The sequence below is a fragment of the Chenopodium quinoa genome, unplaced genomic scaffold, assembly GCF_001683475.1.
Source record: "Chenopodium quinoa cultivar QQ74 unplaced genomic scaffold, ASM168347v1, whole genome shotgun sequence".
NCBI lineage: Eukaryota > Viridiplantae > Streptophyta > Magnoliopsida > Caryophyllales > Amaranthaceae > Chenopodium > Chenopodium quinoa.
Window position 1 is genome coordinate 2806894 of NW_018744593.1, and position 14337 is coordinate 2821230.

Sequence of the window (14337 nt, forward strand, 5' to 3'; positions counted from 1 at the left end):
TATCAATTGGTGTTCGTAGCGTAACAGGTTGGCTCTCTCAATAAAGTCCTAAGGGAACCCTAGCTCTATCAATTTTGTTTTAACTGAAAGCGGCCCTTCAAATAATATACAACACTAACATGCAATTTAAAGCCTACCTCAATCAACCATCTCATAAAAACATGCACTCTTGGATCAATTTATTATAATTCTCTTATGAAATGGTATTAAAGTAATAAGCAAAGAGTTGCCATCCATCTTCTTCATCTAAACTAATTAAGCAGTTAACACACAATCTTTTTCTCTCCCTCAGTTTCTCATCCGTTACTTGCTTCACTTCACTCGCACATGGTAGCTAAGCAACATACATATACTTTTCCATACCCTATACTAGAATGTAATCGTGCTAATACACAGGATAAAAGATGCTCATATTATTTCTTTTATTTTAATTTTCGATAATATGTAAACTTCAAATTTTTTGATTTTTTTTCCCTTGTGTACACTACCCTTGATATAATAACCACCCACTAACTTTTTTTTTTTTTAATTATTTTTTTCGTTGTATTTTAAAAAAATAACCACCCATTAATATAATTAACCACTTTAAATGCCCAACTTTTCACACCATTTGCTACTCATAACCAACTCATTCTTCATCATGAAGAACTCAACTGCTTTTGCTATGCTGCTTCTGCTGGTTATGGTGTTGAGTGGAGAAGGGCAAAATTGGAATATTACTAGTAGAAAGAAAGAGATTAGTAAAAACTCTTGTGATTTATATACAGGAAAATGGGTTTATGATAGTTCATATCCTCTGTATGATGCATCCAGTTGTCCCTTCTTTGAGAAACAATTTGGTTGTGAAAAAAATGGAAGACCTGACAAAAATTATCTCAAGTTTAGATGGAAGCCTTCTCATTGCTTCTTTCCAAGGTAACATTTGCCTTAAAGGCCGAATTTCTTTTGTCACGTATTCATTTTTGAACTAGTAACGTGAGAACAAGACCCAAATTAAGTTATGGCATGTTTTCATAATGATTTGTTTAGTAATAATATGTTGCATTAGGATATACAATTTTTTTCCCCTAGAAAAATATGACCTTTTTTTCAACTTTTAGGTTTGATGGTGCTGATTTTTTAAGAAGATTAAGAGGGAAGAAAATACTATTTGTGGGAGATTCAATAAGCCTAAATCAATGGCAATCTCTTGCATGCATGCTCCACACCGCCGTGCCACAATCTAAGTACACCTTAGCTAGGAGTGGAGGCCTCTCCGAGTTCACTTTCCCGGTTAGTTTACGTTCTATTAATGTAACTTTGTCCATTAATAATCATTTTGAATAATCTAAACTATAGATTGATGTATAGTTACTTGGTTATATATAGTTTTGAGACACTCTTGAATAAAAAAAAAAATTGTGTATGACAAATATATACCTCTTATCATTTAGAGACCGAGAGAGTTGTTCTATGTAGCTAATATGAGACGTTCAAAGTTAATTGATAACTTCGACAAAAGAAAATGATGTAATAATGGGCACATATGCACGGATGCAGGACTACAATACATCTTTGACGTTGTTAAGAGACGGTTTCCTTATAAAGATTGTGAATAAGAAGGCTGGCAGAGTATTAGTTCTGAATTCAGTGAGCCAAGGTAAATCGTGGAAGGGTTTCGACATTTTGATCTTCAATACTTGGCATTGGTGGCTTCATACCGGAAGGAAACAACCGTAAGTACTAGAACAGAATGAATTTCTACACACATTATTTTTTCTCTTTTGCAAAAGGTTATAATAAAGAAATTTGCAAGTAATTTGTATGTTTGGATAAAAAACAGATGGGATTTCATTGAAGATGGGAATAAATTGTACAAAGACATGGACCGACTCGTTGCATACGAAAAGGGATTGAAGACATGGACTAGATGGGTAGACTTACATTTGAGCTCTTCAGATATCAGGGTGTTTTTTCAAGGAGTCTCCCCTGATCATATGAAGTAAGACAATTTCTCTTGCAAACTCGGCTTTTATTAGACTTTCTATCTAATTATTGAATTACGCAACATATACCTTTATACATGTTGATCAAAGTCGTATTGTATGTGTTGCAGTGCCCTTAACTGGACAGCTCCAAATGCAAGAACATGTATAGGAGTAAAGCGACCGTTACTCGGAGCAACAAACAATGGAGTAGTTGAAGAACACCCAGCAGAAAGGATAGTAGAAAAGGTGATTAAGAAAATGGAAAAGCCAGTAGAATTGTTAAGAGTAACACCACTTTCTCAATTACGACGAGATGGACATCCTGGAGTTTACGGAATTGGTAGACATAGACTTCCTGATTGTAGTCATTGGTGTCTTCCTGGTGTGCCTGATGCTTGGAATCATCTCCTTTATGCCTCCCTTTATTTTTCCGCTTCTTGATTTACGTTGTTGCTGCCGGGATCAAACCCGGCTTTATTATTCATTGCATTTCTTAAATTAACAAAGTTTTTATGAATTAAAACTTATGTTCAATTGTTCAAGGAGTTAATTAGATTGTTTTTATTAGTGGTTGCAATTTCGCATGTGGTTATTTGTAAACTCAACAATGACATAGATTAAAAAAATAATAACGCCGTTGCCGGGGATCGAACCCGGGTCACCCGCGTGACAGGCGGGAATACTTACCACTATACTACAACGACTTTGTTGTTACGAAGCAGTAAGGTTTTGTTTATGTAAACAATATAAAATAATTACAATTAAATTGGAGCCTTTTTGTAATAAATACAATCTTCTGTTAAAAAAGTAAAATAATAAATACTCTGTAAAAAATAAAAATAAAAATAAAATTAATACAATCTTATAAATGTGATCACTGTACTTTTAAGTTGTTAACATCCGGGTTTTTTTTTTTTCCTTTTTAAAATGTGCATTATGTGCTTACTGTAAATGATATTTGGTTTAACAGACTTGCTAAAGCCTAAGAACCAAGATCCCACATATTTATTCAAAAAAAAAAAAAAGAGCCCATATTAATTAGATTATTAGTTCTCACAGCCATGTTGCCCGATCAAACTTGTCGCGCTAATGCTTAGCAAAAGCTTCAAAGCCATAGACAAGACAAACAGCCAAGCAACATGCTCAGGCAAATATAGAACAGTGGCTTAGTGCACACATATTTAGAAGAGAAGAGATTATGCCTGGCTACACATCTTGTGGTTCAATCTGCTAGAAAGAAAGATTTATACTTTGAATTTTATGAACTATTACCTTATACAGTACATAATTGTACATAAAAATTAGTGATTGATTAATAATTGTACTTCAGGCGTTCTAGCTCAGAATCAGGTCCTATTCTGTTCACCTTATTTCCACTTATTTCAGGGTTAATAAGTTCAGATTAGATAAGTTCAGGAAAAATAAGTTCAGATAAGTTGTGATAAGGGTTAATTAGGGGCTACCCAAGTTTAATATAACTAAAATAAGTTCAGATAAGTTCATAAGTTCAAATAAGTAAAAATCAGGTGAATAGAACGTACCCTTAATGCAAATAAACATCCTATATTACAATATATCAATTATTATTCAATTCATACAATTTTACATTTCACAAAAAAATATTTATCTAATTTCAATTTGTGCCTGATTTTTAGCAAAAGGTCAATATGGACTATTGTTTTCCTTTTGAGTTTCGGCCAAAAAAAAAAGTCTCAAAGATACAAGTGCAGGTACTTCCAGTATATCCACTGTGACTCAATGAGAAATCTCATAGTTTCTAACAATAAATTGTATTGCTTGCTTTTGCCAACACCTAGTATACATAAAATCAACATGGACTGCATCAGGAAACAGATTTATGAGACAGAGTTCAATATTACCACTGATTTGTACTTTTGTTGTTCGTATCAAGTAATACTTTGAAAACAGAAAATAAGACAATAACAATGGTAGGACAGAAGCAACAGATGAATTACCAATAACTACAAGAGTGTGTATGTTAATCTAATCGTTACTTGGTAACTTTACATGAAATGAAAAGAATGTTCCCTTCCTCCCTTCCACTCGACACAGTCATTACAGGTGGCTAATAATTAACTGTCTAGTGCTTTTCGAACTACAATGGTAGGGATATGTTTAATGTTGGGCCAGTCCTTTCCTATTGGGATACTTTGGCATCTTCTCTCCAGGCTAGCTGAGCACCCTGAAATCCGAAGTTGCTTGAGAGAGGTGAGTTGTGAAATCCACAAGGGCAATGATTCCAGTTGTTTGCACGTTGAAATTTCAAGGGTATGGAGGGCAGTTAAGTACTGCATAGAATTGGGCAGATTTATGAGCTGCGGCATGTCCCACAAGTGCAAGTAACGAAGGCTCTGATGAAGGGATGGCCACGGTGTGCCAGTACTATTCTGTGTAACTTCTGATAGCCTCAGGTTATGACTTGCAGATATCCGTAGCTTCTCCAGTGCAGTGAGATGCTCCAACCCTCCATACAAAGTCTTTAGTTTGTGGCAATCATGAATGATCAAGGATCGCAAGGAAGATGAGCAGCTATGGAGAACCACCCCAAGTTCAGCCAAACTCTCCACCACTTTATCATATTTAATGCGCATCTCAGATAGGCACTGAAAAGCCTCAACTGGCAGTGAGTTTAGCCAGGCCACATTGTCTACTGATAAAAGTGAGAGCACCTTCAGATTTTGCAATTTGCCTAAGCGTGGCACTTGCTCCAAGTCCTTGCAATCTTCAAGATGAAGCTTTACAAGATATGGGAGAGATTTTACCATGTTATTATCAATTGCCCAATCAGGCAGTTTCACACCATGGTATCCCAACATTTCTAACCCCTTGAGCTTCGAATGTGGCTGCAGCTCTTCCATCAATCGCAATCTTGCTTCCTCATCAATTACTACTCTTCCATTAGCCTCCTCATGTATAAAATTAAATCTAATGTGCTTGACGTGTTTCTTATTCCTCAATACATTTACTACACTTCTACCAGAACCTTCTTGCTTGACAGCATTAGTACCTTTTAGGGGCCACTTGATATGAATTTCAAGATCATTTTTCAGGTTGTCAAGAGCCTTCAGGTCTTCCATCCCGTCACACCATTGCTCCCAGCTTGAACCACTCCCTACACCACCCACTATAAACTTACTTAGCGTGTGAAGGTAAGTCAGCTTACCCATGCCCCGAGGCATGAAAGTCAGGCTGTAGCAACCCCATGTATCTAAGATCCTAAGATTAACTAATCTACTCAAGTGTTTTGGAAACTCTTCGAGTAAAAAACATTCCCTTAGTTTTAGGGTTTGTAGGGTGTACAGTTTTGTAATTGACTTAGGGAGCTCGTCCAGTTTTCCATTAAATGAGAGGTCTAGATACCTTAAGTGCAACAAATTACCCATCGAGCTTGGCAAGCTTTTGATATTTAACCCAGACAGGTCCAATGCCCTTAAGCACTTGCAACTTGCTACTAAAGCCTTCGCTGGTAGCAACTGCTCCATGTTGACAAATTGAAAATTGTCGTCAACATTAAGAAAGGAGCGAATATGGGTGTTAATGAAAGAGTAATTTGCAAATGAACTTCTATCAAAAGATAAATGGCGAACTTTTTTATCCAAATCATCAATGCTGACTGTTTTTGCAGAAATCTCCCCCTGTGTGACTTTTTGAGCAATGTCATGCATCAGATCATGTATCTTACATGAGTTGATCTCACCATCTTCATTCTTTTTAACGTCTTGGAAAAAACATCTCCGCAACAAAATTGAAAAATATTCCTCACCGGCATCCTCGATACTTTGGCCTTTATCAAACGGCACAATATAGCCCTGTGCCATCCAAAGGCTTATCAACATCTCTTTCCCTATCTCAAAATCTTTGGGAAACAATGCAGAATAACTAAAGCAGCACTTTATTGGAGACTCAAGATGATGGTAACTCAGCAACAGTATAGGAGTAATGTCATCATGACTCTCTCTGAAGTTGGCTAATCCAATATCCAGAAATGATTGCCACTTGCTCTCGTCTTGGCCAAACAGAAAACTTCCTACCACTCTTATAGCGAGAGGGTTTCGAGCACATCTCTCAACAATCTCTTGTCCAATCTTGACCAAGTCCTCTGAGTGATTTAATTTTTCTGATCCAAAAGCTGCATTTTGAAAAAACTTCCATGAATTTACCTTTGACAACCCTTACAATTCATACATTGGACCATCTCCTATAATTCTTGCTGTCTCTTTCGAACGTGTAGTCACCACAATCCTACTACCACTTTGTCCTCCAATCAGATATCGCACCAGAGTACGTCATTGATCACAGTGCTCAGTCCAAACATCATCTAACACAAGCAAATATTTATTGCTTGCTAGTAGTTCTCGGAGCTGGTTCTGTACTGATTCTGGGGTGGAGCCTTCATTCTTCAGGCCAGTAGCTGAAGCTAGAATCTTACCAAGAATCCCCTCTATATCCAATTGTTTATGATCTTGATCAGCAACTCAAGTCCACAACCGTGATTTAAATGCTTTTCTGACTCTTTCATCATTATACACAAGTTGAGCCAGAGCAGTTTTTCCCAATCCTCCGATCCCTACAATAGTAATAAAAGAAAGTTCTTGTTGGACATTGGAATCCAGCAACATCTTTACAATGTCCAAATCGTCCTCTCTTCCTATTATATCAACTGCATACACATAAGAGCAAGTCTCAGGCCTTCTCTTCCTGATAGGCTCATGATCGATCTGAAATCTAAACTGATTGTTGTAAACTGCAGCATCCAACTTCTGCTTGATCTTCTTAACCCCTCTAGACACCTTATGAGCAACACCAACCTTCTTGAAAAAAGTGAAGAGACGTACCTTCTTGTCATTGTCTGTGATCTTCTTCTGCTCGATAAGAGTGATGAATTCATCAAGCAGATCATCTGCTTCATAAACTGCATCCTTGAGTTCCTCAACATAGTGCTGCTCTTCATCAAGGAGCTCCTGCTTGGCCTCTGCCTTGCTGAGCACAGTTTTAATGGTGTGGACGGTGTTTTGGAGGTCATTAAGTTGGGATTTGTAGCCAAAAATTGAGCATATGTCTTTCAATTCTGAGCAATCCAGCGCTGCAAAGAGTGTTTGAGCAGCAGACAGAATTGTGCCGATGTCCATTTTTGTGTCAGAAGAACTTGGTTAAGATGCCAATTGCTTAAGAATCTGGTTGACTGAACGTAATACCAATGCTGCTGCAATATGACTCCCTCAACAATACTTCAACAATACGAGTAAGACTCCGATAATTGAAAATTAATATCCTTCTTCCACGAAGTTTCTCTTCTCTGTCCATTTGTATTGTTAGTGAAGAATAAAGAATATTTCAAAGAAAGGCTCGAATAAATATAATAGAATTTCCATGGTTCCACAAAGTAAAGACACATCTGTGTGGTGAAGACCATTTCAAAGCAAGTTAGAGGGATGAATATAATAGTATTTCCATGGTTCCACGAACATGTTTGTGTGTTTCGCTATGGAACGACTCTTGGCATGTTCTTTAGTTGCACATGTTCATATATCCATGTTACACAAAATTGACAGTAATGTAACATACAAAATATTATACAAGCCATATATGCTTCTTGGTCAGATAAAACTACAATACTAATCATAATATTGAAAGCTTAAAAACCATCACCTTATGCAGGAAACATAAATTAAAATGGCACTGCATTTGGAAACAGGTTCAGGTTAAACATCATATACAAAATAATTTGTTGATGTATGAAACAGTTTTCACTCTGATTTCAAAAATTCTTCCCATTTTCAGCATCAGCTTCCAAATCAGGTTACTGCAGACTGAAAGATTTCCCTTAATCAGTGTACGTACAAGAACAGTCCAGCAATGGAGAGCTGAACTAATATTTCGTAATACAAAGAACATGCCACAGAAACGTTTTAGAAGAGGAGCATAAAATTTTGGGGTTCTAACAGGGTCTATGAGACAGAATTTTCAGTTTTAACTCTGATTGCGGATAAAAATTTGTTGTGTATTTACATTTCAAGTACTACAATGCATAGAAGATAGGCTACCATTTCACAAACTCGGGGCACGATAAAATTTAGGGAGAGGAATGGATAGGAATGTTGATGTAGAGAACTCCATGTAGTAGTTCTACCTGGACTTTGGCTAGATTGTAAAATATTGGGTTCAGCTCAATGGAAGAGTAGTAAGCCCGAATTCCCTCATCGCATGGAATCTCCACTGCTTCAGCTTCAAAAGACAATGTATTCCCTACAACCTCCAGCTTCACTTTCTCTTTTGGGACTCCTGGAACATCAAACCAAAATCGAAGCGATCCATCTTCTTCCCACGACTCCATGGATTTCTGTGGGCCCTGTTTCATGAAGACATTCACGTTCTTGGCCTCTGTTGACTCACCGTAGAAGCTACAGAATCCACGTTTGCTGAAGTGTTGAGAAGATTTCACGGTGCACACAATCTTGCTGGCAACAGAATTGAATATCTTCATCTTATGGAGGGCCATTGAAGAAAGTGGAAGGAAAAAGAAGCTGCATTGAAATACTCCTATCAGATTTACTATTAAACTCTACAGATATACAAAAGACAAAGAATATAAGATTCAACAAAATAAAGAAATTTAGAAAACGGAATTAATCATTTAAATAGAAAATTTAGGCACTATAGATGCCTCAAAGGAAGGAATATGCAAAAGAAAGCTTCGGCCACCAAAAACTAAGGATCAAACAAAAAGCAATGGAATAGAGTGATAGCGTACATCTCACACAGGCCAAACAACTCTTGTGCGTTGTTTTCATTTTTCAAGAAATTATATTCAAATGAGAGAATTAATCATATCAAAGTGCAACAAATGATGATGCTTCCTTTCGGGTTATAATAAATTTACCCTCAAACTTGATTTGTCAAACCATTATTATACAAAACCAAGAACGCACCACCAAGCATAAAATATCATACAGCACATAGAACAGTACATATTTACACGACTCCAACTCTAAGTATATAGCCACACAAGCATGCAATGACACTTAAAATATTTGGGCCTAATTGCACAAAACAAATCTTATACCTTCAACCAGAAAACAGCTAAACTTCTTCAAAGTATACCACCATGTATGAGTATCATAAACTACTAAATTATTGTAATTTTGCAATCATTAATCTGAAAATATTATGGCATATTAATGATCACTTACCTATTTTTTTAAAAAATTATTATTTAAACCACCAAAGAATCAGAGATCATCTACTTATGTTGTCCAAACTTTTTAGGTTCGTGTTTTTGAAAATTTATGCAGTATTCTATTTTTCTTTGGAGGTTAGGAAAAGAAGCAAGGTGATTGTTGCCAATACTCGCATTAGTGCACCTAGTAACTGAAAACTAATACATCAAGCCAAGCAAGAAATTAGCGCATAAAATCTCAAAACATGTCTGCCAGATGAAGCTGGATGATACACTTCATAATAATTTCTGAAGAAAAACATCAGTACCTTCAGCACAAAGTATTAAAGGCAATAGATACAACCTGAACAACACAGTTTACAAGGCCCCATTTAAAATCATAGTGAATATTCTGATACATTAGTTTAGAAAATCCAATCTGCAATCTTAATAGTACACTCTCATATGATCAGCAATCAAGACTTCCACTCAATAAAACTACTATGGACAAAGGCCAAAGACCAACAAACTAGCTGCAATTAAAAGCAAATATCGCAAGAAGCCAAGCAACAAAAGATGAAATAAACAAATAGACCGATAGACAACATTCAATTCACTCGAAAGACTTAGACAGACAAATAAACAAACAACTACTTGTATTGTATTCGAGAATACACCATTTCAATAATCCAAAGCAATATTAATCACGATTTAACTACTAATGAAAGTAAATCAACCCTTGCTATACAGGGCAAAGCAAAATCAAGTTAGTTTAAGGACTTAACACACAAAATGATGACAAGTTTTCCCCATACTTTGCTAATAACCCAGCAAACCTCATCTTTATTACTGCATCAACAAAACCCAAAAGGCCGAAACATACAACCCACCAAATTTCAAAATCACCAGCATACACAAGAACACAACCCAAAACACCGCCCCTTTCTTTTTCAACTCGGTGTAGGACTCAAGTGTATTTACTCCATCACATTGATAAACCCTCAGCAATCAGCACCTGCTCTCATACATCCCAAACTCTCAGCAGTCAGTCAGCACTTCCTCTCATACATAAATTTCAAACCCTAACAATTATTAAAACCTTAAAGAAGTGCAATTGACCAACAAATTCCTTAATTTAATCACATTTTACACAGAAAAATATAAACCCTTGAATCCCTAAAACATAAGCGTACAAAAGACAATGAATATTTGTGAGCTACTCACAATGCATAAAGCCATAAAGTATATAAAAAGATAAATACAAAAGGCACAGTAAAATATGATAGTTAACTAATTTCATTTGAATTTACTCATTCAATATGCATCGAAAAAACCCACTAACAATTGAAGAAATAAACCATTTCAGAACCAAATTAATCAAAAATATCAACAAAAAAAAAAACCCCAAAAGTTGAAGAAAAGGGGATTATGATGAATTAAAAGGGTAGAAGAGAAAGAAGGTGGATAAATAAATATACCAGAAGTTGCAGTAATTGAGTCCTGTAAGAGCAAAATTGCAGTTCTGAGAGTGAAAATGGGTAAGAAGCAGAGTAAAATTGGGGGGTATTACTGAAAATTTAGCTTGTGTTTATTGTGTAGTACGAATTCAGGTTTTTTCTTTGAGATTTGAGAAATTGGGGTAAATTTGTAGGTTTGCAGAGATGGTGCAAGATTGCAGGAGGATGTCACACAGACACCGTGCTAGGCTACCAAACCAAACCATGCATGCAAAATTGCAAAAAAATAAAAGGGATATTATCAATGGTATCCCCCAGGTTTTGACTTTTATCAATGGTACACATCATTAAACTTTCATTATCAGTGGTACCCCTAAACTTTTACCTAAATTACTACAGTAAGCATGACGTTAAACAAACGTTAATGAAAGCGTTTTGGGTCTGACTTTGGTTGACTAAAATGCCCCCCCCCATTCATTACTCCTCCCTCCAAGCCCAACCAACAGCATTAAGTACAAAAAAAAAAAATAAACGATCACTCATCTTCTTCCTCTTTCCCCTGTTCTACTGCTGCTTCCCTAAACCCTTGACGCCATTCTTCTTCTGGTTTGACGCAAAATTCGTGGAATTTCAGCAACATTGTGTGGATTTTTGATAATTAAAGGTTAGTGCTTTCTTGAATTTTTGATTCTGTTAGTTTAAATTGTTATGTTTAAATTGTTAGGTTTACATGAATATATGTATACTTATGTAGTTTGTTGTTGGATTTTGCTCTTAATTTATCTCGATTTCCATATGATCATATTTGTGTGCTAAATTTTGTATTTTTTGCTGGATTATGCTCTTAATTCGATGAGATTGTCAATGAATTTGCATGGTACAGTGTAAATGTTGAACTTTGGTTGATATTCTTGTTGTGATGTTTTGGTGTGATGTAGTTAAATTAGTTTTGTATGATTTTGCAGAATGAGTGACAAGGTTGTGTTCAGATTTAAGTATAAGTCTCATAGTATTAACATTGAAGTTGATCCAGATATGTACAATCTCATGGATTTGATCATAGAATTTGAAGATAGGTTACAGAAAAAGGGAGTAGTTATATTGAACCCTAGATTTGCTTATGCATATAGAGGAAAGCATGTGCCTATTAAGGATGATGGTGGTTTGATTAGTATGTTTAGGACTTTCCCTGAAGCTGATATTTTTGACATTTTGGTTGGGACTGATGAAAATTCTGATTTCATGAATGATTTAGTGTCTGAGTTTAGGGGGAAAAAATAACTGAGGAACAAATCAACCAAGCTGTACTTGAACCACCTCCTGTTAATGAACCACCACTTGAAATTGTACCACCACCTATCAATGTCCAAGCTGCCCATCATATTGACCAAGCTTTAACCCATTCTGCTTCACTTACACAACCTTCTAGGATCAAGCTCCAACCTAGGAGGAGATTGAGACTAACATACCAATCAACAAACCCTGAATCAACTCCTGTTTCAACAAATCCTCAATTAACTCATCAAGCAACAAATTCTGACTCTGTTGTCAACCCCTCATTAGAAGACCTTGACAGTAGGATTATAAACTATGACCCAGATGCTACCTTCAATGATGTATATGAGGAGTTTGAACTGAATAGTGCTAAGCAGTCTGCAAAAGAGTACACTAAGGGTAGGAAGGAGTTTGAGAAGTACATGGAGAAGACTAAGGGTCCTTCTGGTGGTACAACAAAGGGCAAGGGTAAGGGTAAGGGTCCTTCTGGTGGTACAACTTGTTCTTCTGCTGGTGAGAAGTTACCCCCAGCTCCCATGTCACCACACACAGTGTTTAAGACACTACCTGTTAGAAGAAGCCCTAGGTTTTCACCAGCACAAACTACTACCAAGAAAACCTGTGCCATTTCTTCATCTAGTCCAAACACTAGAGGTCCAAATCCAACCACTAACCCCATGCTTTTTTCTAGAAAAATGCCTAAGACTACACAAAGAAGGAAGGGAGTTTGGACTGGTACTAAGGTTAGAGTTAGTGCTAAGGCAAGTGAGGGTGAGAAAAGCAGTGAATCAAATGTTAGGAGGAGAGTCAACTTTAATAGGGACTGTGATGAGGATGGGGGGGATGATGGGGGTGATGATGGCAGTGATGATGGCAGTGATGTTGGGGATTATGATGAGGATGATGATGGGGATTATCAGGAGGATTATGATGAGGATTCTGATGGTGAAGTACTACCTTCTGGTGAAGTACCAGAAGATGAGTTGGTTGATTTAGGACAGGTTCCCCAAATAGAAGACAACTGGGAGCAGGGTTTATGGTCTGGTTTCATAGATGATGATGATGATGATGACTACTTTCAGCAGCTTTATGGTCATGGTGAAATGTAGGAAGAGGTGAAATTTGGGAAGATTAAACTTAGACCTTGGATGATTTTCATAGACAAGGCTCATTTAAAGGAAGTGTTGAAAGATTATGCAGTGCAGGAAGGTTTTGCTTTACATGTTGTTGCTGCAGACAACATGAGATACACTGTGACATGCTATGCAGAGTGTTGTGAGTGGAGATTACATCCTAGTAGGTTAGTTGATGGGAAGACATGGGCAATAAAGAAAATTTGGCTAGATGTTTATAATTGTAGGGGTTCGAAAACCTACAACAGTATTTGTACTGTTAAGTGGGATGCTGATAACTTGCTATTTGATACGATTTTAGGGTGTTTTGAACCTTGTTTACTTGATAAAAATTGCGTTTTGGTTCATTTTTACTCTATTATTATGCAATTTTTGTGTATCCTATGCTTCACGGGTTGTTGGTGTTTTTGTTGAGATTTTAGGTTCAAAAGAACGACCAAATGGAGCCCATGGATACAAGGCCGAGGTTAGAAGCAAGAAGATGGATGAAAGAAGCCAAGGAAAGGAGCATTATAGAAGAAAAGATGAAAAAAAGGGGCTTAGAAGACCCTGCACGGCCGTGCCAGACCTTGCACGTCCGTGCAAGAGGTTCCAGAAGGCTTCAGCAAGCTGCCAAGGCCTGCACGGTCGTGCTTAATCTGGCACGTCCGTGCAGAAGAGGGTGCACGGCCGTGCCAGACTTTGCACGTCCGTGCAGGGTGCTCCAGAAACTCAGAACATTCTGCCAAGATCTGCACGGACGTGCCAAATTAAGCAAGTCCGTGCAGATGTAGCTGCACGTCCGTGCCAATATCTGCACGTCCGTGCGGAATTGCTCGACTCTTAGCAGTACGTTCTGCCTCAATTCTGCCCCCTCTGCACGTCCGTGCCAAACTTGGCACGGCCGTGCTTAGCCTTGCACGTCCATGCCAAATCTGGCACGTCCGTGCAGACCTGCAGTCGAACTTCTTCCTTGTTTTCTCCGTCCTTTTTATTTTGGGGTCATATAAATACCCTTTGAGAGCTCATTTGTAAAAAAAGGCAGTTTTTCAGAGCTTTTCTCTTAGTTTGTAGTCTTAGAACATTAAATCCTCAAATCATTAGTTAGTTCTCAATTATTAGCTTGGAATTATTCAAATTCAATCATTGTAGAAGACAAATCCACCATTGTTGCTCACCTTGAAGCTTCATAGTAACCATTTCTTACTCATCTTTTCTACTTCTCTTTACTTTGTTGTTGATTATTTGCTAGTTCTTGCATGTTTTGGATTGTTAATTAGCTTAATCCTTAGTTTGAATTTGTTCATGAATTGCTTGAAATCTTTAATTGCTTTAACCCCCATGGATTG

At 37.1% G+C, this 14337-nt stretch overlaps 2 protein-coding genes, 1 long non-coding RNA gene and 1 other non-coding gene across 4 annotated transcripts; 1 reads left to right on the forward strand and 3 right to left on the reverse strand.

Moving 5' to 3' along the window:
• The first annotated feature begins 82 nt into the window (after window positions 1-82).
• LOC110699878 (protein trichome birefringence-like 43) lies at window positions 83-3025 on the forward strand. Its single transcript, XM_021877389.1, has 5 exons — window positions 83-915; window positions 1101-1272; window positions 1540-1715; window positions 1823-1981; window positions 2096-3025. Exons 1-5 carry the CDS (start codon window positions 590-592, stop codon window positions 2406-2408), a joined length of 1146 nt encoding a protein of 381 aa, XP_021733081.1. The 5' UTR covers window positions 83-589; the 3' UTR covers window positions 2409-3025.
• Window positions 2600-2671, reverse strand: TRNAD-GUC. The gene has a single exon. It is a non-coding gene; the product is annotated as a tRNA-Asp (tRNA).
• A 1035-nt stretch (window positions 3026-4060) lies between the features above and the next one.
• On the reverse strand, window positions 4061-7117 carry LOC110699814 (putative disease resistance protein RGA4). The gene is made up of 3 exons (XM_021877328.1): window positions 6500-7117; window positions 6286-6412; window positions 4061-6117 (listed from the first exon to the last, which is right to left on the reverse strand). The coding sequence occupies exons 1-3, from the start codon at window positions 7115-7117 to the stop codon at window positions 4061-4063; spliced, it is 2802 nt and encodes a 933-aa protein (XP_021733020.1).
• Window positions 7118-7741: 624 nt separating this feature from the next.
• Window positions 7742-11197, reverse strand: LOC110699660. Its single transcript, XR_002506960.1, has 2 exons — window positions 10623-11197; window positions 7742-8512 (listed from the first exon to the last, which is right to left on the reverse strand). It is a non-coding gene; the product is annotated as an uncharacterized LOC110699660 (long non-coding RNA).
• Window positions 11198-14337: the final 3140 nt, after the last annotated feature.